This window comes from Spea bombifrons, chromosome 4 (genome assembly GCF_027358695.1).
Source record: "Spea bombifrons isolate aSpeBom1 chromosome 4, aSpeBom1.2.pri, whole genome shotgun sequence".
Classification (NCBI taxonomy): Eukaryota; Metazoa; Chordata; class Amphibia; order Anura; family Pelobatidae; genus Spea; species Spea bombifrons.
The window spans coordinates 98,151,418-98,177,249 of NC_071090.1; the positions used below are offsets into that span (position 1 = coordinate 98,151,418).

Genomic DNA, 25,832 nt, shown 5'->3' on the forward strand with positions numbered 1-25,832 from the left:
TCAAAGATGTCCCAAATAATGTTATAATTCTAAATTGAAATTTCAATTAATTTTAATGATTTTTTTTGTATATATATATACATATATATATATACAATATAAATAATTATTACGAGATCTAAAAGCAACAGAATCAAAATCACATTGTATGTGATATCTCTTAATTATCGAATCATAGGAAGTATAGATCAAATGTGATTCTGGTTTGCAATGCGCTCTTATCAGCAGGAACATTTCATTGATCGCTATGGTGATAAGAGCATCTTTCAAGTTTTTACACATATCCCAAGGGTGACGTGAGTCATGTGACCTTTTTATTCCCTTCTATTTTGTGTTTCCGTTAACATTTATCTTCTGTAACAGCTCCAATGATGAGTTCAGTGACGTTCGGGGAAACTGTCCCCAAAGAAAATTCCCCTAAAACATCTGCTCACCCTATTTTAAATACATATATTTTTGCTTACATAATGGCAAACAAACTTGTAAAATTGACAAGGTTTAACCCCACACATCAACTTGCTCAGGACTACACACTGATTGTGTAAATGTGAAGGGCTCTTCTTATTCCGCATTACAATAATAATGTAGATTTAGGTCACACCCAGACAAGCCAAATCCAACTGAGCTCTAAACACCAAAGCTTCCTACAGATAGAATTCATATAAGTACCTCTAACACTATGGGTTTGGTTCTGGAAGTGAACAATGCTTTCACGTAGTGTTTAAGTCTCTACTGTGTTGTTCACATGCGACGCAGTTTTCGAGCGTTACGTTCCTGACGTCACTGCGCAGTCCGGAAGGCGCGAACTTTTTGAAAGTACAGTAAACCGGAAGCGGGTGACTGCAGCGGGTACGTAAATATAGTAAATGTTATAAAATACGATTACTAGCGGTGGGATATGAATACGTTCATAAGCGTATTCATTGGATAGTAGCATGCGTACGGTTGTTTTTGTTTTATAAACGCTCTGAAAACGTCACTGTAATGTTTCGCAAATGTTGCTGAACCGAAAAAGAACTATCCTGCCATAACCGTAACGCGTAACCGCGCCGGGCAGCTTTCACGATCCACGTCAGAATCAAACATTTATTTTAAGTAAATCCATATAGAACGAATTCTGTCTGTTGATTACAGCTCTGTTTAAAGGGACAGAAAGGAGTAAACATTCCACTTTCATTATTGGCTACAAGTTCACCAGATTCTCTTTCATTTCCTAAATTTGGGGGGCAATTTGTACTTTGACAGAATTCAAACGAATAAGAAGGGCTTTAAACATAATGGACGTATGATCCAGATGACTCATGTACCTGGTCCCTATCTCCCAGTTATTGTGTTCTGAAGGGCTCCTAAAACTACAACTTTTTGTTTTACTTTAAATATCACTAAAGATATATTCTGTCAGGAACAGCTTTATAAAAATTCCTATTTTTTATGGTTTTTTAAATGTTATATTCCAGTATCAGCGGCATTATAAAAATCCCCATCTAATTTTTTTTTAATAATATCCCCTTCACGTACTTTGGATGTGCTGTTACCTACTATTTATTTTCCTCCATCAAAGGAAGGATGTTCTAACACATATACCCCTCGAGATTACGCTGACACCCTCCCAAGTCTGCAGAAGGCGACACCTCTGGCTCTGATCCAAAACCCGTATATGCATACATACATGCATGCATACATACATGCATACAAACGGTATATATAGACTGGTTTTGGTCAAACCCAAAGCTGTTCTGCTGTTATTGCTGGTGTTCTAATATAGTTATGTTGTGCAACAGAGTAAAGCATTTTGTCTCTTCTTGCTTTATTTTAGCCATTATGACAGCTTCCACACCTCATTCGGGGGGGCGCCGCCATCCCGAAACCCCAGATAGTGCGTTTCTTTCCCCGGCGACCAGACGTCAGCCTGTGAGTTTGGCCGGTACCCCCACTTTGCAGAACTTCACCAGCAACGATGATGAGCGTGAGAGGAAACAACGGCGACTGTCCCGAGTCATTGACCTGCAGCTTAGTAATGTAGATTCTCCAGCATCTACCATCTCTCCTTCTCATAGGTATTCCTCTATGTTCCAGGGATACGCTTATAGAGGTTACTTACTGTACCTTGACTGGAAAGTGATCATATGATGCTGAATCTAATGAGTGCTAAACAAACAAGCAAAAAGCAACATGCCATGAAACTAGATGCCAGAGAGCCAAGCTCTACGCGGGGTTTCAGCATCCAGTTTCAGGATGGGGTGGTATTAGTGACTTAAATAAGGACATTTAATTGACATTGAAGAAATTTCATAACAGTAATCAGATGTTTATATTTGGGACATATTGCCTGTTATAACACAACTGTGTTCAACAGGGGGGCAGACACACCAACAGCTCTTCTACCGAAACTAAATAATACGCAGATCTCAGATCATTACTCGACCTGCATCAAGCTGTCACAGGAAAATGTGAGTATTCTACCTAGTTGAGACCCATCCAAGACCGATGCATCATTTAACACATTTTTTGTTGCTGTAGAAAATCACCACAAAAAATGCGTTTGGCTTGCATCTGATTGATTATATGGGGGATATCTTGAAGCAGAAGGACAGCGAACTGACCAATTTCAAGGTGAACAATACCTCTTTCTCTTATTCCACACTAGGACAGCTTTAGTGTCCATCTTCACATGACAAGGGTCACATTTATTTCACTTCCCCTTATAGGTAGCTGCTGGAACACTGGATGCCAGTGCTAAAATCTACGCAGTGCGAGTGGATGCGGTTCATGCTGACGTGTACAAAGTATTGGGTGGGTTAGGCAAGGAGTCGCAGGAGGGATCTGAAAATCAAGACCCTGGTACGTAATCAGTTAACTTGGTCCACTGCTGCTTTTGCTGTCCTTGCATTCATTAGTGATTGTGTGCTTGGCCCATCCAGGTCGTAGGCTGAACACGGGAAGGTTCTTTGTTGACTGGAATGTGTCGCGATAAACCTACACAAATATTGATTGATGCTGCCAATTAATTTCTCCACAGATGCCTCTAGGGAGGGTCCTGATGATAAGAAGAACCAGAGGAAAAGGAAGCGCTCCTATAAAACCATTGAGCAAAATCTCAACAACATTAACCGATCTGAAACAGATCGGAAGACTGAGGTGAGGCAGTGGTGTTCTGCTTTATTTCCCATTCATGCTATTTGTTTTTGTGTCATTATATGTGTATAATAACAATAATCAGATTTCTAGGGGAAAATGTACCTGTTTTTACAATGAGAATTATAACAAACACGGTAGAACAGGTTCTTTTTTAGATTAATGTTAGCTAGCCATCAATGCACATACACGTTTAGATCCTCCCTGATTTTTTTTTTCTTCTTCTTCAAAAACATTTTCAAGTGCGGACAGGTTGGGTTGGCTTTTGAAACATATATTGGCCAAAAAGGGATACGCTGTTTTCCATCAACATTTCTTAGCCCGTTAGTAATTCGACAAACCTCCGGTTCATCTGTATATCCCCTAAACATATGGATCTGAGAATAATAGAAGAGTAATCAACTGACCAAAATTTACATGCCCACCATGTACATATATACAGTAAAGTAAATTTAATTATTAATCCTATGTGATGTGCTGCATTGAAAAAACAAAGGTTTATGTACCCATTTCACACTGTGGCATGCTTTCTTTCTACTTTAAAATGATTTCCCCCCACCAAAAATCCCATATCTATGGTATACAGAACACAGTAGTCTGATTTGATCAGTTTCTTGTGCACCTTCTCTGCAGGTTGACCCGTTGTTCCAGAAGGCAGCTGCATCCTTTGATGAATTCAGCACAGCCGGTGTCTTCCTCTCCACTCTTCAGTGTCACAATTACCATAGTGAGCTTCGCTTTGATGCAGATGTGAAGCCACTCTCAACCAACAAGGAGAATGAGCCTCCGAGCCCAGGCTCTGTGGATGTCTCCGAGCTGAAATGTATGTTACTTTTTGCTACCTGGAATCTCTTTTATTGAATATTCCATCTTGCAGAGATGCGGAACTGTATATGTATAGATGGAGGATAGGATTAGATTACTTTTAAGCAACAGTCTTTACTAAATATAAAACTCTTATAAATATAAAACCCAAGCCTTTTAAATCTGTGCTTTTTCATTTTTTACTATGTGCTAAATAATAATAATAAAAAAACTAAATCAGTATGCACTTTATGGCCATTATTGGAAGTCAATAAAGTGACTATATAGTTTGCATAGGTATGTATATGTGTACACAATTTGTATATGTACACAAACCTATACTACCTACCACCACAGATAGTTAAAATGCCTCTTTCAAAAACATTGTGTTATGTTAAAATCATACACTGTGAGATCCTAGTGAATTAAAATGTAAGCAAAAAAACAAAAACTTTAGTTTTCCCCTTTAGTGTGCCATTATCTAGGGCTTCTCAAATTTGATTTGCTTGCTTTTTGGAGTCCATTTAATATCTATAATGAAAGTATATCCTAACCCAGCCCGTATCTATCCATGTTTACTAATTCTGTACAACTATATTGGCAGCTCCTCTAGCGCAGTGTGCCGAGAAGCGTCCTTTATGTCCATCCCTCTCTGGATTCAGATTCATGCAGTGGGACAGCGATGCCCAAAACGAGGTACGTCACCGGAAAACTTCATGCATTTCAGATATAAGTATATTGGCACATTTATAAAATTTTCAGGTTTGCTTCAAAACCGATTTATATCCGACTATGCCATTTCAAAATGCTAGATTAGCCTTAATGTTGCCAAGTGAAATACTAAATATCAAAATGCTAAATGTTTTATTTACTCTACAGAATATTGAAAATGTTAATTGAACTCAAAATGTTTTGATGAAACGGCGGACCTAGTTTTTTTTTTTTCTTCATTTTAACATCTGTTTGTTTTGTTCAGACTGTCTCATCTCTGATGGACAAGTTTAAGAAGAGCGATCATGTCTTTGACATCAACGCCGAGGTGGAAGAGGACTATGTGGATGCTGTGGACCCAATCGCAGATGATTTTGATGCCGATGCATGTGACGCAGGAGAAGCTGGAGACCTTGGAGAGTTTAGAGAGCACAGAGAGGCTTGCAGAGCTGAGAAAAAAGGGTGCGTTCTCCCTACTTTGTTGACAGTGCGGGAGGACATTGTTGTTAGAGTGTTGCTTTAGTAACAATTCTACTGCAAATGTCAGTCTAGTAATGTTTTTTTTTTTGCATAGCTCCCAGCTGACTCAAATTGGAAATGGAGACATCGGCACCATGTGCCTTCAGTTGTCCTCACGTCCTGGTGAATATTCCTATTTCAGCCCTCGTACGATGTCTATGTGGGCAGGACCCGACCATTGGCGTTTCCGTCCTCGTCACAAAGGTAGGTGTAACTTTTTCGTAATGGCTTCAGAGAGACGACCGTTTTCTTTTTGGTCAGTGACCACGTTTCCCTCTTTTATCAGCAGCTGAGTCCAACACTGACAAACAGCGGGTCAAAAAGGTTAAGAAAGCATTTGAACTGAATTTTGATGATGATATAAATTTTGAAGTTCACCTCTGCAAAACTAGAGTGAGTATTCCACCAACACCATCATCGTCCGATGTCAGCACTGTGTTTAGACTCTGACAAAGCTGGGCCATAAGGATAAACCGCAAAATGGTACGATAACCAAAGGGTTTGCCTATTTTTTTTTATCCAGGTACATAAAGGTAATGTTTGCCAATGATCTTTAAGATATAATCATAAACGGAGTCCAATTTATTTGCACCAACATAGAAAAAGAGTCACATAAGCTTTCAGGGCTTCAGTGATGCTCTCTTTTTCTGTGTTGGCCCAATTAAAGGTCTCACTTGATTAAAGACTCTGTCTGACTCTGTAAGAATCGGTCTCCTTTTGGCTAATATTCCATTTCTGTGCAGGCAGCTACTACGCTTACCAAGTCCACCCTGGAAAGCCAGAATAAGAAGGCCACCACACTGCCAGCGGATTTCCACTATGACCCAGACAATATCGTGAAACTAAGTCTAAGGCCAAAGGATAAGGTAATTAATCCACCATTCACTATATCCCTCTGTGGTTTGCTGTCTGTTTGTTCAACAGTCTCTTTGTTTACCAGATCAGAAAGATGGCTGCTAAAAACTCTGTCTCTGAACATGAAGATGTGATTGGAGAATATGATTACAATAATCCCAATGATACCTCCAACTTTTGCCCTGCCCTTCAGGTGAGCGCTTGAGGTTTTGTAATTTTGAAGACCTTTCTTCAGTCTCTCTGTAGTTGTCTATAATCAGTATCTTCAGCCTGCAGACAGTGATGATGATGATGGTCCTTTCATGGGCCCTGGAGACGAGTTTGAGTTCACAGCCAACACAGGGTTGCCCGCAGAACATAAAATGGATATCACCAGCTATTCAGAAAACAATCTGGTGGCTGAGCCTCAGAAGGTAAGCAAATGCACTAAATGTAAGCCTTGGAGGGAGGCGTATTGTTCCAAGGCTTCAGTCAATGTCTTTTTTTTCAGGTCAACAAAATAGAAATTAATTATGCAAAAACTGCCAAGAAGATGGATATGAAACGTCTAAAGACCAACATGTGGGGGCTGCTAACAAACTGTCCGGATAAAGAGGTAGAGGAAGAGGTAAGCAGCTTTACTGCCATAACCTGCCATCCGTGTTTGTGGAAGTTTAGCAGTTGCACTGTTTATTGAAGCGCCAAGCTTTTATAAGATGTCGAGAGAAAGTAGAGCGGTCATAAAATAAATTACATAGAATGTTTATTTTTTTGGTGGGGGGCGATAAGAATATTAATGTCATATTTAGGGGGATTTTACATTTTAAAGAATCCGAACCATGTGTGATATATTTATTCCATTCCTAAAAGCAAATGTCAAACCACGAATCTGAATCCAATGGCATAACGGAGGAGCGGGCGTTCAGCAATGTCACACGCGATCTACAGAAAAGGTAGGCAGTTAAGACTGTAGTCCCATTCTTAAACAAGTGCGATCTATATTATGCTCGTATCACCCTTTTGTTTTGTTTTTTTTGCAGGTTGCCCCCGGTGATGGCCCAAAATCTGTCTGTCCCTCTGGCGTTTGCTTGCCTCTTGCACCTGGCTAATGAGAAGGTTAGTAAGGAAGTTTGGATCCTGTAATCACCGCTGTTCTGTGACAGTGGCTGCATTGCGTTGAATAATTTCCTTTTTTGTTTTTTGCAGAATTTAAAGCTCCAAGGCATGGACGATTTGTCTGATGTGCTAATATTGCAAGGAGATTAATCACCCGAGACATAACCCTTTTACCTGAAGTAGAACGCCTCAAGCGGACGTGGAAATCTTTGAACAAAAATGTTTTAAAGACTCTGTCATATCCAACAGAGAAGAGCTGTGTGCCTCTCCCAGATCTCTGTACATAGTGTATTTATCTAACAAACCTTTTTTTTTATTAATGCCAACTGAGTCTAGAAAAAAATAAAACTTCATGTGAACCAAAATGAACGTTTAATTCATAATCACATTATCTGCGTGAAACGCGCTTCAGGTTTATGTGTTACGAAAAGAAAAAGCGCGAGGTGCGTCTCTCCTGGTCTTTACACGGCGGTCTTCTGCTTTCTGAGATCTGCTGCTGTCTCGAGGCAAGCTCTGATTCTAGGTTCTGGGGTGGAAGCATGGAATTACTATCATTTATTTGATCACAATCTGTCGGGGGGGGGTGATATATGAGCTCCCTACCTCTTTACTCAGCCGCGTGCGTTCTCTCCATTGTTCGGTCTCCATGTCATGCTCTGCATCCAACTGTTGTAATTTCTTTGCTTTTTGTGCCTGCAAAATCTTCATCTTGTCTTCCTGTGGAAGCGATCAGCAGTTGTTACAGTGCTCAGCCCTTTTAAATCCATACCAGTTGGGCATATTTGACCCGTCATCATAAATTTTTTTTTTTTTTTTTTTTGAACAAAGAGAAGGTTTTTGGGGCTTTGATTCAAATCTCCAAACGTATCATTTTTACCTGTATTTGCATTAACTCCTTACACGTCTCCTCGAGCTGCTGTTTGAGACTCTGTAGCTCCCGCTCCTGTCTCTGCTGCTGCCGCTGGCAGTCTTCTTTCTGACGGGCCGCCTCGCGCAGCAGGAACTAAAGAGGCAAGAACGGCTAAGCTGCAGGCGTGTGACCGTGCATAAATATACATACGTATTTCCGAACCGTGACATTTAATGTACGTGAACCAGCATTTTACTGTTTTTCAGTTAGGGTTTTCCTCTGTAGACGAGAATGCACAGAAATAGTGGGAAATTGCTTCCCTAAAACTGCTGAAAAGTGACGAGCAATGTTATCTTCTGTTAAGGCGAGATGTTTAATTATTTACGTGTATCTTTAAACATAAAAGTCAACCCTATTTTTTTTTTTTTTTATATATATAATGAAAAATAAAGCAAGTTAATTTTTGATTAGCCTTTCATCGCACCGGGTGTTCTGTATACAGATGGGTGCTGCCTTGTTTCTAAATCTAGGCAGACTATTTTCCAGGCTTACATACTTCTGGCTTTCCTTTTTAAGGATTACTTCTTGGCTTTTCTCTATATGAACAAGGTTATTAACAAGGCTTTAGGGTGGTTAAAGGACTCTAGCATTGTTTTGTCATGGAAAATAGTAATAACAGAATGGGCAGCAAATCACTATTTGCTTGTTTTTCATTTTCCCCATAAAAAATAGCCAATATTAAGAGAGACTATTGAGGCACTTATATTCACGTATATACAGCCACAATAATTATATGATGGGCTTATCATGACCCCCCAGGCTTTTTTTCATCCAAGTTGGGTCCCAAAGCGTGATTATTACCTGTTTGGTTCTTTCTTTCTGCTCGGCTGTACTCATTCCCTGACTCTTCATTCCTTCTTTGAACACGGCCAGACGAGTCTTGCTCTCGCAGCGCTGCGCCTTCTGACTTTGTGTTCTCTCCTGCACTTGTTGGCTCTTTAACTCATCCAACAAGAGGTTTTGGTAATGCTTGAGCCTCTCTATTTCCTGCCAGAGAAGATGATATATATATATATATATATAAATATATATAATATAAGCTTGCATGTATATTCCACGTGTCCAGTCAGTTTAGAGATTTATTAAAGCCGTGGATTTATTTTGATAGAGCCGTGTTGCTGCGTTATGATCTTCCTCTTTGCTTACCTTCTCGTGCCGTTTGCTCAGCTGCTGCTTTTGTAAAGCGTGTTGTTCAGCCACTTGCTGTTGGAAAAGCTGGTATTTCTCCTGCAGGTGCCTTTCTTCCAGTCTCAAAATCACGGATTCCCGAGCTGCAGGAAGTGTCCTTCATTAATTATGGCCAGTCTCTGTTATCATGTGTCACTCTCATTTGGTAATAAAGGATTAGAATTCTATAAAAAGTCATGGCAAGATCTTATCTATTTTCAGATCAACAGATTAGACAGTCATAACACTTGGTGAGAGAATAGAGACCGTGGTACCTATGCCTACGCTATTATGGACAGAAGTATTGGGACACCTGACCATTACACCAGCAGGAACTTATGATATAACATTCTAAATACATAGACATTAATAAGTAGTTGGTCCCCCCTTTGCAGCTATAACAGCTTCCACTCTTCTAGGAACGATTTCCACAAGATTTTGGAGAGTTTCTGTGGGATTTTTGCCCATTCATCCAGTAGAGTATCTGTGTGGTCAGGAACTGATGTTGGATGAGAAGGCCTGGCTCGCAATCTGCATTCCAGTTTATCCCAAAGGTGTTCAATGGGGTTGAGGTCAGGGCTCTGTCAAGTTCTTCCACCCCAAACTCATCCAACCATGTCTTTATGGACCTTGCTCTGTGTCATGCTGGAATAGAAAAGGGCCTTCCCCAATCTGTTCCCATAAAGTTGGAAGCACATAGCATTGCACAGAATGTCTTGGTATGTGTTGTCTTAAAAGTGCCTGGTGGTCTAACGGTCAGGTGTCCCAATACTTTTGTCCACATAGATATGGGGAGAAATAGGTGTTGGAGAAAATTGCTAGAAAGGTTAAACGAGGACATTGCGGGGATATTTGTAATGCTATTCCAATACTGACGAGAACACAAACTAGATTAGAAAACAATGTCCTCTTCTGATATGTCTGACCGCAGACTTGACTGTCTACTCACTCCCTCGCAGAAACCGTACAACTGCTTTGACCCCGGGATCTCGAGAAAAAGGGTCTGGATACTTTAAGTTAGTTTCTTACAGTGAAAGGAAAATACATTTAAGAATTTTGAACACCAATTAACCAGCTACTGTAGCCATATTTGTTTTCTTACATGAGTACAGACAGGAGTTCATGTATTCATTATTTATTCAGTGGAGAGTTGGGTTCCAGCTCCTTGACTTTAATATACATTATGATGGGCCAGCAAAAAAGGGCTGAGCTATGCCTGCATAATGCCTAATTGAAGGGTAAGGAGACTTTGCCGAAATCTCTGTGATTTAAATATACATTATACAGGGCAGCCACGCTGAAGCTCACTGAGGTTAGACCTTTATAATATTTAGTGAACTCAGGGAGCTGAAACTTTCTCTTTGGTGGATGAACCTCGGAGTGTTCTTTATCCGCTCCAGTCAGTCCCTGATGTCACGAATCATTCTGCTTTTGTAATAAAGGATTAGATTTCTCGTAACAGAACGGTCATGTCAACAAATGTTTTCTTTACTCTCTAAACTACTATGTGAGCTATATGGCCCCATCCTTTGGGTATTGGGATCCTAGATGGATGCTTACATCAGTAGATGATTCCATGTATGCTTTAGCTCAAATTACAAATAAATAACTGAAAACTATTTCTGCTTTCTAACTCATGTTTTTTTCTCAGTTCCATATTCTCTGCAGGTTGTAGTGTCCAGAATCAAAATGTATGGAGTAAAATCCCCCCATCATTTAAAGTGTGCTGCAAGGGCTAATACTGCAAGTCCATGATGGCCCTAAGTTACACAGCTAACGTGATCACCCCAAAGCGGATCCGCAACAACTCATTGTTTAGTGAATACACCTTAAAAATTGTAAAAATATATAGATATATAGCAAAATATATTAATGAAGAAGTGAGTTATAGCTCAAATAACTATAAAAAATATTGCAGCAACAGCCCGCTCTATATACCCACACTATTCCTGCTTGGTGGCAGTGTAACATTTTATTGGGTATGGTGGGTCTGATTTTGCGTTCTTTTTAATTAATTCTAAGATACTGTACTGAGTTCACTGGTCAGGCCAAAAAAAACAATGTCTCTGGGAGAAGCCCTTCTTCCCCGACAGCCCACTCTCTGCCTTTTCAATAAAGGAGGTCTGGGACCAGCCCCATCTCTTAACAAAGCCCTTCCTTCAGAATCAGAACGTTTTTCCGTCACATTTAAGTAACTGTCCATTCCTCTATCAATTAAGAAAATAATTAGAATTATGACTGTGTATTGCACGCATGTCTGTGTTTCTACCTACCGCTCTTCAGACTATGGATTTTGCAGAGATGCTCCCTCTCAATATTCATGGTTTTTCTTTTGTGTTCATTGACAACTTTCTGCAAAGCTTCATTCAGCTCCTGCTGCTGTTCTAACAGGTATTTATCCTTTGGGGGAAAAAAATATTATTATACAACTAGGTTAGCTTAAAAAAGAAATGCTAGAGACTGGGATCATGTCTACTGAAATCAATGGGTCTCTGTACATGTGACAGGGGGTCTTGTTAATCTTCCATTGGAACTATTGCTCAGCGAGAGGTGGGCATATAGTACAACGTGGGCACAGGCAGCAGGAGATGCGTTCGGCTAAAGCCATCTGCAACTAAGTAGTTCAGGGCAGGAAAAGAGGCAAATGCATAGTGAGGATTCTGCAAAATCTCTCCTTGTATTTGCAAGACGTGCAGGAGTTTCTAAAAGGTAAGAAAGTAAAAGCGTAAATACTAACAACAAACCGTAGCAAAACAACCCAGTCTACCCTGGGACTACTTGTCCCTGTCGGCTCAAAATTGTAAACAAAGTGCTGGTCTGGCCTTGAGGTCACGTTACGTGTGCGAGCGCCAGTGACAAGTGGTCGCCAAGGCCCCCTATAGAAGAGCTATGGGAGTATGTACGTTAGATTGAGAACTTATGTATTTATAAGTGTATGTTAACATGAATGTATATGTGAGCATGAATGTACATGTGTGAGCATTTGTGTGTGTGAGAGCATAAATGTGTGTTTGTCAGCATAAGTATGTAAGTATGTTACCATGGATGTGTATGTATACATTTGTGTTGGCATATATATATATGTGTGTGTGTGTAAGTGGTGTGAAGGAGTGTGTTTGCTTGAGTGTGATAAGCTGTTTTGTGGCACAGAAGGCACTGACAATCTGTTTGGGGCACTGATGTTTTTGTTCTATAAAGCACTACGTTAAAGAGACGTTACATGTTGGTACATAATCTGCATCTGCATGAACTGGCGAAAGTTCTATCCTTGAAGAGAAAGCTCTCCTTATTACAACACTTCTTATGCTAGCTTTATTTACTATAAAGAAAAGATGTCCAGCATCACTGGCTTCCACTCACCTCCTGCCACTTCTCTTTTAACTCTGCTTTCTTCTTGGTTCTCTCTTTCTGTTGTTGAGCCTTGAGGCGCAGTGCGTCTTGCCGCAGGCGGTTAGTGTGTTCCCGCTCCCTCCACTCCCTTGCTTGCACCATCTGCCTTTCCAGAGTCTCAATTTCATGGTCATAATGTTGCTTCTTTCCCTATTGTAAATATCGCTATTAGTAAAATTCCACAGTAGTGCAAGAAAAATCAAACAACTCAGCTTCATTCTCTGACAGTGCTGAACAAAATTGCTTGGAGGTCTCTCGTCAGCGTGGCAGAGGGTCTTCCCCTTCGGTGCGGTTACAGATGCAATTTTGTGGCATTGACATATCAGCCTTTTTTTAGTCTAGTAATTTATTAAAAGAAAAGTTTTCTTTTTGAAATATTGAGTTTCATTTTATTTCATTTTCTGTTTTGGTTGTATTTACCTTGGGTTCCTCCTTAGACTGATGATTATTTCATCACTTTTGGACATTTTGCTTTAGCTCAACTTAGGATATTGAAACACCTAAACTTGATAATTAGAAGCGGTGTCCACATACTACGTTGGTCATGAGGTGGTCCGTGGCAGTACTTACTATAATTTCCTGTTCAATATGACGGAACATAAACTCCCTCTCTTTCTGCATCTTCTGGACCAGCTGACTTTGTGACTTTTTCTCCTCTCTCTGCAACAGTCTGAGTTGCTGCAGCTCCTGGCGCCTGCAGGGGATATAGGTGGCAATTTTGCGTAAGCTTATGATATATATATATATATATATATATATATATATATATGGATTGCAAAAGGAGACGTTTAAAACCCCACCTGACGGTACGTTCCTCAATATCTCTGGCACTTGCTTCAGCTTTGCGTTTGCATGAAGAGGCTTTCATCTCCTTGCTGCCCACTCCTAACCTTTCTGTTTCACATACAGCTTTCTTTTCCACCTGCAATGAAAGGCCATTTCATTTTAGCTTTTTATTTAATCTAGACAATAGAGTAATTAAATGAGTCATTCTTCGGTTTGACTTTTTGTGTATTATGAGGGTTCCAAACCTTAATAATAAATTTCAACAGCCTACATTTTAAGTGGTATTGTTTCTGACCAATTTTACAGTGTTCCAGAATATTCCCAATATATAAAAGATATAAAAAAGGAAAGCAAAGAACTCCCACCTCTCTACTGACGTCTGAATTGGAGCCCATCTCCACTGTTTTCACTGCTCCATCCTTTGGCGTGTCTTCTCTTCTCACTTGTGCAAAGTGAAGTCCTGTTTGGTGACCATTATTCCAAGGTGATGATCTGGCATTGTCCCCAGCGATTACCCTCCTCTTATCTGCTGAACCTGTATCCATGCCATGATAAATAACTTCCTGATTCTCCTTAATATGTGATTGTGTTGTTTTAATTATATTGGGTCTTGTACCAAGCACTGTCCACCTCCGGCATAATTTATTGGAAGAAGTATACAGGCCTTCACTACTTTTCCACCTTGATGCTTTGAGAACATGGGAGACATCATTGGTGGATTCCATTGTGATGGAATCATATAAGCTGTACTGGGGCAAATGTTGAGTTATTTTATTATATGACCTATCATTTTTGTTTGTTAAAGGTGATTCCTGCACACTTTTAACCTCAATAATATGTTGCTCCCTGGTGCCTTCTGGTGCTTTGGAAGTAAACTTATAATTACCAACTAATTTTGGACTTGATAGGTCATCATGACACTCCTGATGATTTATAGACTTCAACTCTGTTGGTCCTTTCTTACATTGTGAGACACACTGCTCCCCGTTAACTACCCATTTCACAGATGCTTTAGTCTGCCTAGAGAATGAGGGAACAGAGCGCATGCCCGCATATAGAATAGTCCCTTCATCTGGAATCTTGGGACTTCCAGTCCAAGAAGACTGATTTAATCTGAGCTGGGTTCCATCGGTTTTTTTGTCAAAATCAGATTGTTGTATAATTGTGTTTTCTGCACTCAAATTTACATAATTGCCACCTGTTTCATCTATAGAGTTTGACTCCGCAGGCTCAGTCTTTATGGTAGTTTGTCTATTACATTTTTTAGTAGAGTGGTTAGATTTGACTTCTTCCACTAAATGAACTAGCGTTCTCCCTTTCGAACTGTGCCACGCAGTGTTGTTTTTGTTGAAAGGCACTGTCCACCTTCTACGTAATCTCTTTGAGGAAATGGTTAAATGTTCATTGCTTCTCGACCTAAATTTCACCTTTACTTGGGTGACTGGATTAGACAGAACACGTGCTGCGCTCCAATCCTTATGGTTTTCAGGTATATGATTGTCAAAATTGCTGGTCTGTAACTCACGAGGGTGACTGACACATGTTTCTATATCATTAATATCATGTTGATCAGCATTACAGAATATCTCTGGCTGTCTAACTTCCCAGGTGTCCACATCTTTATGGTCATATGCCCTGATATCCTTCTCCCTATCCATTTTACTTGAGGTTTCAGAAGGGAGAAACAATTCTAAAGGTTTTGGCTCAGCAGGAATGGCCTGGAATTTTTTATCTTTAAGGTCTCTGTGTTGTTCCTTGTTCTTCTCTCCATTAAATTCAGGGTCCACCTTCCACTTTACAGAGGGCCTAGTTTCCCTTGCAAACAAAGGAGCAGAGCTTCTGCGCATCTGTTTCAGAAAACTGGTTGTCCTGCGTGTCCTCCGTGTGGTCAATGGCGCATCTTGATGAGGGGACCTTGCAAGCTTTCCTTGAACAGCTTCTTGTAGACAACAGTTCTCTGCCATTGTAAATCCATTCTCTGGTTGAATGGAAGCCTGTTCTTTAGAGGACTTGTTCTCTTCACTTGTCTCTTTTCCCAGAGCTAAAGGAAGGTTTTTCTGCAAAAAGAAAAATGAAAACATCTGAATGTAATTATGCTTAGAAGGTTTTTTTTTCACAGTTCCCAAATCTGTCAAGATTCTGGTTTTTGTGTGGACTTAATGATGTCCCCACTGGGGCTAAAATGCTTCCACTCTTCTGCATGGTACAGCGAATAGCAATTTATGGAAACTGTTGTGTCAGCATTGTTTGTAGAAAAATTATGTGAACTACTACATTTAAGACTGTATCAGGTTTTTAAGAAAATGTTATTACCACTTGGTCTGGTTCCTTCAACTTTGCATCTTCTTCTTCCTCTAATATCTCGGCAACTAGCTCCCTCAGTGCCTGGTTGTCAGTGACCTTGGACACAAATGGGTGCTGGCAAAAAAAAGATAGGCGTGTATTCATGTTGTGAACATTGTGAAAAAAACGAGATGGATAGAGTACGTTTTTGTTAGAACACATTCTGTACACTGTTCTGTGGACTCATCCTGGACCATCATCCCTACTAACCTCAAGAAGCTGACTGGCATTAAGTCTATCCTGGGGGTTCCTCTTCAGACACCTCTCTAGGAAACTGTTAAAGTCCTGAGACCTTGGTGAGATCAGAACATATACTAGTCACAGAGAAAACAATTCATGGATCAATTCACACCAAACAGTCCTCCTTAGCATGTTTCTAGGAGGCTTTGCATGTTGGTAAAAACTTTTGACTTACCAGTCGTTCTGATGTTTCAGACAGGGTGGTTGGGATTTAATGATTTTGAGTAGAACACGAGTAGGGTTCAAGTCATGATATGGGGGCTCTCGCTCTGCCAATTCAATCAGAGTGACTCCCAGAGACCAAATATCGGCTAGGTAATTATATGGGGCATCCTTACATGTCTCACAGGTCACAACCTCTGGAGCCATCCTGCAGGTGTAAAAGATAGTTTTAAAACTCTCTACGGATGATATCATGCATTATATGTCTGTGTAAGCTTAATGGTATTTGTAAACAATATAGTAAACTAGAAAAAGTTGTAATTTCCCTGTTTGTTCCTTTGAAATGTCGAGACATTTGTGAAAGCTATTGGAAAATGTTCTCCTCCATTTATCCTGGAATCTGTTCCCAGTTTTTCCCCTAATGATTTCCCTTAATATATTCTTTCTAATGTGATCGTTTACATGATGGCGCCACTTGACATAGTTATAGCATATAACCTTTACCTAAGCATTCTTGCCACATCAGATGGTTCCAATAACAGTCCTTTAAAACATTATTATTATTATCTTTTATTTATATAGCGCCAACAATCTACGCAGCGCTTAATACAATACATATATTCAAGGGGTCTGACAAGACGAGAATTGACAGACTAAGGCAAACCGATACATTAGGTGGAGAGAGCCCGGCTCATGAGCTTACAATCATTTCTGTAAAGATATAGTTTATATTTTAAGGTGCCAATAAGATTGATCATATTACTATGTACTATTGCAGGGATTCGAGCTGCGATATACCAGTGAGAATTCTACCAACCTGGATGAATGTGGTGTCAGTTCCAGCCTGCGTGACCCTAACAATTTAACCTGCCATTGGGGTAAAACCAAAGTTTCCCACCTACCAATATGGGGTCCCAATAAATGAGCTCCGACGCTGCATTGTTTCAGTGTTTACAGCAGAGACGCCAAAGTCAGCTGCCAAAATAAACAAAGCACCTTAATCAATACAGGAGACCTGATGGAAGAATACTTGAGGCAAACAGTTCATTAAATGGAAATGGAAATCAGATTTGTAACTTGGCGTTACCTTTAACCCTTTGTGCCTCGGCAGTGTGAGTTATGGACTTCACACCTGGCTGGCACCTAAACAGTTAGGGGACACCTTAGAAAACAAGACATTTAAGGAAAATCTTATTCTTCACCATAGTGGCTCTTTAATTTGCTATGCTGCCATTTACATCATGAATTCAATTATTTTCTATCCTAATCATCTTATGTGAACCCCCCCCCCCAAGGAATTGTACCAAATAAGACAGCAAAGATGGGTAACATCAACAATAGCACTTTTCCCCAAAACTCTTCTCCTCTTCTAGCTCCACTTAGCTCCACTTACCCAGTCGGATGTCTCCCGGCTGTGTGAGCAAGATGTTTCCGGCTTTCAAGTCCCTGTGGATAATCTTGTGGCTGTGCAAGTACTGGAGGGCGAGGAGTGCCTGCAGGCAGACCACACGTATCTGGGGCTCTGAGAGACCACATCCCAGCTCTGAGAAGGACACGGCAAAGCCACATTACATATACAATGCCATGTATCCGTATCTGAGAGGCTTTGGGACTTCTGCTCTTCGTTGGATATGTATATTGCTGATTTCAATGTTATTGTTAATATTTTTTTTCTTCCCATATTGTAGGAATGCTATACACAGAATTTCCTAATTATAACCATAACCTAGATAATTAATTACGCACTTCATCAGTATAATCGTGCACATTATAGCATTCTTACATATGACCACTGGACTAGATGGGCCAAATGTTTTTTTTCTGACATAAATTTCTACTTTTCTACAACATAATGGAGGGCTAAGCGATATATGGCCATATAGTGTGACTGAATTCCCAATATTTATGCCTCAGATAGGTGTTTTTAAATGGTATTTGCTGGGTATGAGCTGAATTATTGCTTTGTTTTCTATAACATAGTTATATGTATTATGCCGCTCTAGTAACGTAAACATTGTAACCTCATTATCACACAAAATAATGGTCTAATTATATATATATATATATATATATATATATATATATATATTGTGTTTCTGTGTTTTTTTGCATGCATCCCATATTTCTGCAAAAGCCATTTGGCCAGGTTCACACGTTCATTAGAGAACTCACCCAGCATGATACTGTCGAGAGCTCCTCCGGCACAGAACTCCACCAGGATCTGAAAGACAAGGAAAAGTGCTGTGATGTCCGTCACACCATCGTGTAGCTGAGTGACTTTGAGACCCTGCATGTAACCATTTAAGAGTGTGCCATGAAGATTCTGTTCTCTATTCACTTAAGGGGTGGGTGCTTCCTTATCAACCAGCCTGGACTGACCCTGGGCAAATGTCCCGTGGGCCAGTGGCAGAGGGTGCAGCTCATTTGGCTGGATGCGTGTCTGAATGCTACGCAAGTGTAAGACCCCCAGTGTCATGTACATCAATTAGTGGCCTGCTGGGTTTAAAGTGTCTTTCCCAACCAGACCATGCCCAGCCCTGACCCAAGGCAATGCCCCCAGCCAATGCCCCCAGCCACCCCCTCCACAACTGCCATCCTTTGTTGTGTGTTGGGATAAAACATTATATCCTGGAAATCTGTCGGTTAAAGATACCCAAAGCCAGGCTAAGCGCAGTGGAGGGTGTGTTTACTATAGTGTAAATAGGCCGATTGAGTAGATCAGAGATCTCCCATGCAATGGCCCCATTGAACAGCATCAGACGGGCTGCTGCCCCTCACGCCCCTGTAGCCCTAGAATTCATCTTTGTAATAGGAGATGTTGCAGGAGAGTTTGACATCCTGGCTCCCCGAGCCAAGGATAATCAGGGGTAAACCGAGGGAGCTTCTCCTCCAAGAACATATGAGTTGGAGCGATTGCTCCTCACTGATTTAGCTCTGTATTATGCAGGACCAGCTCTACTCTCCTTACAGATGAAGTTCCCCGGGGTTCCCCCATCATAATGCATGGTAAAATTAGGATGTATCTCCAATTATTTACATGTTATGTATGCTCTTTCTATAGCTCAACACCAGGCACACTGTCATTGCTTACATGCATGTGTGTACCACTAGAAGGGCTACACTTCTAGCCAGAAGCCCCCTATGAGGCCCACAAAAATAGCATGTAACAGATTTTAGAGATTTGCTTTTCCATCGCCTGTTCCTATGCACATATTGAAGTTTCCCATGCGCTCTTAAAGAGCTGTCATGCACTAAGTACCAGTTCCTTTCTTTTGCAAACACCAGGTTTGGTAGCGTGCTTTCATAATCCCCTGTTAAGTAAACATTTTCGAGTAACTCTATACACAACCTACCCACAGCTTTCGCTCCCAGTACACTGCTCCAAGGAAACTGAGAATATTCGGGTGCTGGCATTGCGCCAAGATATTGATTTCAGCCACATGATCTTCAAGGGCATCCTCTGATGTTACCTCCAGAACTTTGGCCGCAGCTAGTTCTCTGGAAACCATGTGCTGTGCCTGAGAAAAAGACAAAAAAGCCACAATTGCTTTGGGATTCCAAACTGGTCACACTCACCATAAGTTTTCTTGTTTAAACAACCCCCGTTGCTAAAAGGTATATTTAATCAAGCACATAAGCCGCCATCGTCATAGGCAAACATTGGCAGTAGAATGGGTCACACTGAAGAGCTCAGTGTTTTTTAAACATGTCATGCCACATTTGCTGCAAGTTAGTTTGTGAAATTTCTGCCCTGCTAGATCTGCCCTGGTCCACTGGGAGAACTATTATTGTGAAGTGGAATGCCTAACAACATTTCAGCCATGAAGAGGTAGACCACGCAGCACACTCACAGAGTGGCGCTGCCGAGTGCTGAATGAGCGAGGGTTGTCGGTCTTTTGTACCGTCACTCACTGCCAAGCCAATATCAGCACCATCACTATGCATCGGGAGCTTCATGAAATGAGCTTTCACAGCTGAGCAGCTGCTGCACACAAGCCGGGTATCACTATGTGGAATACCAGGCGTGGGCTGAAGTGGTGTAAAGCACACCGTCACTGGAAACGTGTTCTCTGGAGTGATGAATCACACTTGACAATCTGGAAGTCTGATGGACGAATCTGGGTTTGTTGGATGCCAGGAGAAAACTATATATAGTTTGGTGCAGGATAATGGTCTGGGGCTGCTTTTCAGAGTTTGGTCTAGGCCCCTTAGGTCCAGTGAAGGGTAATGTTAATGCTAAAACATACAAGGACATTTTGGAAAATGCCGTGTTTCCAACTTTGTGGCACTAGTTTGGAGAAGACCCTTTCCTGTTCCAGCATGACTGTGGCCCCTGTGCACAAAGCAAGGTCCATAGAGACATGGATGAGTTTGGTGTGAGTTTGACCGGTAGCACAGAGCCCTGACCTCAACCCCATGAACTGGAACGGAGATTGCGAGCTAGGCCTTCAGTGCCGACATCACAAATGCTCTACTGGATGAAGGAGCGAAAAAATCCCACATAAACACTCAGTTGTGGAAAGCCTTCCCAGAAGAGTGAAAGCTGTTATAGCTGCAAATTGTTTGTGAAGGGGGACGCCATATTAATGCCCATGGTTTTGGAATGGGGTGTCGAACAAACTCATTTATGTGTGAGGGTCAGGTGTCCACATACTTTGATCATATAATGTAGTTCAGCTTGGCCTGCTCACTTGTTGACACACTGATGTATATGAACTAAAGGGAGAGTTGACATGAGCTTGCAGGAGATTTATGTTTTAGACCCTTGACTTTACAGTATGAAGGTCCAGCCCCAGTGAGCTCATACTGCAAGAAGAACTTCAAAGGCCCTGTGTAATACATAGTTAAATTGGTGAAACTGAGGTCTCCTCGCCCTTTGAATTATGCAGTATACAGGGCTAGCTCAAGCCTTCCTAATAGAGAATTCTGCATTTGTTTGCCCTTCATATTAAATAGTGAAGCAAGGGAGTTGAATCCTCAACTGTCCTGCAAACTCTCTTGACAAAAACCCAATTTTCTGCTAGTACTGTACCTCAGGGACTCACATTTGAAAGTTTTAGACCAGAGGCATTGCTAGTGGGGGGCAACCTGAGCCCAAAGTCTTCAAAGTTGCATAATTTATTTTTTCCCCAAACACATGGGGAGCTTTACCTTCTTTCAGGACAGTGCCACATGGGAGAGCTTCAGCATCTGGCACCTAACTGCGAGGTAAACAGGATGTCCTTTCCGGGAGCAGTCCGCCTGCTACGCTCACTTCACAGCACACAAAATCCTCCAGGAAAGGACATCCTGTTTACCTGACAGCGAAGAGCTGCTCTTCAAGGCTCTTCAGGTCCTCAACGATGTGGTAAGTTCTGACAAGCATGTTGTTTTAAGGACAGGTGGCACTGGTAAGCTGTTTGGGGCAGCGATTGCACAAACAGGCTGTTTGGGGGCAAAGATGGATTTTTAGAAGTCTATATACAAAGTCTATGTATGCATTTACTGCTCTTTGGCATCATCTACACCATATAGATATTGCTATTGGTAGAATGCATTATATGTATTTATTGCTCATTGCTTATATATATATATATATATATATACACATTTTGTTCATTTGTATCATCACATAAATCCTTTATATGTACTTATTGCTTATATTATAACACCTATTGTTCATTGGCATCATATATATCCATTATTTGCCCACCTATGCACGTGAGCTTTTTTACACCAGTTCAACCAAATCTGTAATGGGCTCAAGCTCATGTTAAAAAAAAAAAAAAGACCAGTTATCTTTGTGTTTGCTTAGTGATAAGTACCTTCTTATTATTTAATAAATTAATAAATTATAAATAATAAACTATTTTGTTCATGATAGAAAGGACATTTCTTCAGTGACGGTATTTATATATTTGACCCATCATTTAATTAACTAGCGTTAATAAATTTACTCCTACCCGAAACGAACTCTCGAAAACAATATGGTTATCCTGATAATATCATTAATTATTTATAATATACTGTGATCGGAACCAGATTATCCTAAATGCTAAAATGTAATATATTGATGGAGTCTTTTATGATTTGTATTTTTCTGTCCTGCAATCTACCCCTCCCTCATTGGTTGACCAGACCTGGTAAAGATAGTAGTTATTTAATACCTATTCTAAAATTGATTAGATACTGAATTTTTTGGTTACACAATTTAATGTTATTATATTCTTCTGCTTCTACACTCATTCCTATGACCTTGGGCTGTAGGACACTGTGATGATACACTAATACCCACCAAACATTCTGAGCTTTCTGAAAAGAGGGGTACAAGGGGACAAAAGAAGGACAGAAGGATATGGCTGTCAAAGAGAAAACTGGCCCTTCTAAACCGAGACACGTGTAGAGGTAGCCGCGTTTCACTTATCTAAAGAAACTACTGTGGTTTTTGACATCTGAAGCTGAGCAGGAAGGAAATACTCCACGGGGGTGTATGTGAAACCTTTTGAGTCTGTATCTGTATTATTTTTCAAAACCGTAATAGAACTTCCCATATAACAATGAGAATATAAAGCAAATGAACAGTACAGCAAAATATTCAGCACTATGGGTGATGTGATACAGGACAATGTCATTTATGGTTTCTTATAACGAGGTATTTGACATTAAAAAAAAAAACAGTCAGAGAAAACATGTCACAAGAGAACTATACAGAACGTGTTATACTATATGGCTTTATTAAATTATTGTAGGGTAGGACGCAATTTTTATATCCCCGGACTGGCCATCTGGCACACCAAGCAAACGCCAACATGGCCCCATACTCACTCGATCTGCCACTCCAGGTGCTGCAGTGTGTGGCCGAGCATATATAGCGAGCATAAAAACATTTGCCATAAAGTCCTCGCCAGTCCGGCCCTGGGGTCAAATATACTTAAAACACAACTTTTTGCATTAAGTGCCATAGAAAATGAAGGTAGTTTATAACTACTACTAACAAGTTTTTACACTTAAGAATGGAAGCATTTTCAGGATTTGTTTAATTGTAATTCCCTCATTCACATTCATATTTTTTTTTCCATTGAAAACATTACAATACAGTATTAAAGTAGTTAAAAAACATTTTCATAGTTTTACCTTTACATTTTAAATTAATTATTTTGTTCATGCAAATAGAAAAGCACACTCATATTAATTTACTTTGCCTAATTTATACAATACAAGATGAACATCACGTTGCATGTTAGGTTATACATTTATAGACCACATACCTTATAAACCTTTCCAAATGCTCCATCTCCGAGTTCATTCAGGACTTCCCAGTCCTTCTCAGGATTAGTATCCCGATGGAGCCATGGACTCTCCACCAAGCGCTTCTTCTCTCCTCCATAACCCAGAAGCTTCAACAGAAAGGCCATGAGTTCAAGACTGGGGCCTTCAAGTTAATAGTTAGAGATATCCGGAATTCCAAACCAGTTCCCAAGAGCCATAATTCTTCTAGAGGTTTACAATTTTGCCAATTAACATTAGGATGGGTTTTGTTTGTTTTATTAAATACTGCCCTAGAAAGGCAAATGTGGAAGTGGGTTACAAAAAACGTGGGTCAGAATAAAAGTATAGAGGTATAACGGTCACACAAAGGCAAGAGAGAGAACTGAGACTCCGAATCACAAAGAGATCATTGCGTAGAAATTTTAATGAAGTAGAGAGTGTGAGAGCGGAGCTTCCTCTAGTGCTTCAAGACGTACGATAGCAGGAAGCAGAGAGGTGGGTGACACCGCCGCCACCCCCACTTCTCAGCCACAACGACCTGCATCCTAACCTAAACACAGCTGCACAATAAGGCCAACTCAAGCGTAGATATAATGTGAACATATCACATTAAAAAACACTACGTAGATAGTTCTGGCTGGCCAAGGGCCACTGACTACTATGATTCCACCAGACCCCGACTGGCAATGACGAGGTGGCCCTGACACTTTAAGGCTGGCTGCCACCTGATGTATTAAGTGCGGCATTTTTTACTCATGTAACGTCCAGCTGGGCATAGCTGCTAGAGCATCAGATCTGTTGACTCTCCGGCGCTATTGGTCAGCGGCTTACTGGGCATTATCCCTAGGTGGTCAGTCCGGGCCACTCATAACCAACAAATAGACTGTAAGCTCACAAGGGCAGGACCCTCTTCTCCATCTGTACTTGTATTTCTTAACCTGCGTTAATGCTATTGTCCATTTCATATCCTGACAATCCTAATGCTGTTGTTAGTTTTCACCTCTTTTTTGTAACAGTACCAGTGTTAGCGTTCCATAAATAAAATTAAATGTAACGTGAAGCAAATCCAAGGTCAGGGCACTAAGCCGGGCCAGCTTGCGAGGGAAGACGCATTACATATTTAAAGTGCGCATGTCCCCAAAATTCACGGTGCATGCCGGTCACAGGTATCCTACATCCAGGTCAAACATTCAGAATCAAACAGCTAAACAGGTGAGAGCCGAGGCGCTTGAACATTGTTTCACATATTTAATATTAACTGATAATCTCTAAACTCACATAGACTAATAGGTTATGTAATGATTCACAACGAAGGTGAGAAAATTGCTTCCATTTGGTTGTAGTACTGGAATTCTTCACCAGAGGTCTATATTTCCACATTGCCAATTACATGTATCTGCAGGTTGAGAGGCAGTAATTGTGTCTGATTTCTTTCCATTGTGACGCGTGCGGGATGGGGAGGGGGTTATAAAAATGGTAAAAGGTCACAGTACTACCTAAAAGATGTTTGATTATATCTGGAGGCAAAATAGACCATTCAGTACCTTCCCTTCTCGGAATGTGGATATTATAGTCAAAATATATATATATATATGGTAAATGTCAAAGCCACTGCACTGGATGAAACCAAGAGCATCTGGGAGTAGATCAGTAAAGTGGCACTCAGATGAGCTGCTGAGAGAGAATGCCTGAACCAGCACCAGACATGCAAGGAAGATCAAGTGGAGGAAGTACCATGGCAAGCCAAGACAAACAGCGAAGATGGCTGACATATGGAAATCCTACCAGTGGCTGGACTCAAAGACAGTGCTGAGGCACTGATAATAGCAGCACAAGAGTAGGCACTGAGCACCAGATCCACAGAGGCAGGGATCTACCACACCCAACAGGACCCAAGGTGCAGGTTATGTAGAGAGGCTTCTGAGACAGTCCAACACATAGTGGCGGGGTGTAAGATCCCTGCAGGAACGGCATAAACTGAACGGAAAACCTGCACAGAGTATGGGCTAAACCCTCCAAGTATGACCCTTTGTAGTGCCAAAGTGTGTCTATGGAGATGGCTGCCTATGAACTTGATTTTATACACCTGTTAGCAATTTGTGTGTCTGAAATGTACTATATGTAAGTGTAGACCTGCCCCTTACCACCATCATACCCACTCACATCATGATTAATCCCCAACCTTCATATTCATATCTCCCATCATCATCATATTCACCCCACCATCATTTCCATCCCATACCAGGACGGACTGGCAAACAAGCCCCCAACCCGCACTCGTGCCAGGTCACTCTTTAGCCTTCCCACACTCTGAACCCATTCCGCTACCTAAGGATTTCTCTCTAGATGTTAAATATCCACATCACATCTTTTGAAGAAATCCTTTAAAAGCACTCAGTTCTTCCTATCAAAAGGGTTTGCATGTTCTCAGGATAATAGCACATTATTCACAAAGAAAAACTGTCTT

The 25,832-nt window shown here is 40.8% G+C and overlaps 2 protein-coding genes across 3 annotated transcripts; one reads left to right on the top strand and one right to left on the bottom strand.

Moving 5' to 3' along the window:
- Window positions 1–792: 792 nt before the first annotated feature.
- On the top strand, window positions 793–7,484 carry NCAPH (non-SMC condensin I complex subunit H). Of its 2 annotated transcripts, none has more exons than XM_053464647.1 (18): window positions 793–849; window positions 1,817–2,057; window positions 2,357–2,450; window positions 2,521–2,613; window positions 2,709–2,841; window positions 3,020–3,138; window positions 3,769–3,958; window positions 4,544–4,635; window positions 4,916–5,112; window positions 5,225–5,373; window positions 5,456–5,562; window positions 5,913–6,035; window positions 6,110–6,217; window positions 6,294–6,437; window positions 6,515–6,631; window positions 6,874–6,956; window positions 7,044–7,119; window positions 7,210–7,484. In XM_053464647.1, exons 2-18 carry the CDS (start codon window positions 1,822–1,824, stop codon window positions 7,267–7,269), a joined length of 2,121 nt encoding a protein of 706 aa, XP_053320622.1. In that variant the 5' UTR covers window positions 793–849; window positions 1,817–1,821; the 3' UTR covers window positions 7,270–7,484. The 2 variants fall into 2 exon arrangements, with proteins under 2 accessions (XP_053320622.1, XP_053320623.1); XM_053464648.1 differs by having other exon boundaries at window positions 6,515–6,626; window positions 6,872–6,956.
- Window position 7,485: 1 nt separating this feature from the next.
- Window positions 7,486–23,662, bottom strand: LOC128491472 (serine/threonine-protein kinase 10-A-like). Its single transcript, XM_053463793.1, has 18 exons — window positions 23,365–23,662; window positions 19,471–19,635; window positions 18,290–18,338; window positions 17,511–17,660; window positions 17,020–17,092; window positions 16,131–16,325; window positions 15,926–16,007; window positions 15,686–15,790; window positions 13,738–15,429; window positions 13,387–13,508; window positions 13,157–13,280; window positions 12,557–12,736; window positions 11,470–11,596; window positions 9,176–9,300; window positions 8,831–9,016; window positions 7,997–8,122; window positions 7,723–7,836; window positions 7,486–7,645 (listed from the first exon to the last, which is right to left on the bottom strand). The coding sequence occupies exons 1-18, from the start codon at window positions 23,509–23,511 to the stop codon at window positions 7,541–7,543; spliced, it is 3,867 nt and encodes a 1,288-aa protein (XP_053319768.1). The 5' UTR covers window positions 23,512–23,662; the 3' UTR covers window positions 7,486–7,540.
- Between the last annotated feature and the right edge of the window lie 2,170 nt (window positions 23,663–25,832).

What these genes read in the sequence shown, in the direction of transcription:
- NCAPH (XM_053464647.1), top strand. Translation starts at nt 1,822, where the DNA reads ATGACAGCTTCCACACCTCATTCGGGGGGGCGCCGCCATCCCGAAACC. An exon ending in ACACGCGATCTACAGAAAAG is followed by an intron (nt 6,957 to 7,043) that starts GTAGGCAGTTAA and finishes TTTTTTTTGCAG; the next exon opens with GTTGCCCCCGGTGATGGCCC. An exon ending in TGCACCTGGCTAATGAGAAG is followed by an intron (nt 7,120 to 7,209) that starts GTTAGTAAGGAA and finishes TGTTTTTTGCAG; the next exon opens with AATTTAAAGCTCCAAGGCAT.
- LOC128491472 (XM_053463793.1), bottom strand. Translation starts at nt 23,511, where the DNA reads ATGGCCTTTCTGTTGAAGCTTCTGGGTTATGGAGGAGAGAAGAAGCGC. An exon ending in TGAAGGAACCAGACCAAGTG is followed by an intron (nt 15,430 to 15,685) that starts GTAATAACATTT and finishes TTCTTTTTGCAG; the next exon opens with AAAAACCTTCCTTTAGCTCT. An exon ending in AATCCATAGTCTGAAGAGCG is followed by an intron (nt 9,301 to 11,469) that starts GTAGGTAGAAAC and finishes CACTTCCTGCAG; the next exon opens with CTCGGGAATCCGTGATTTTG.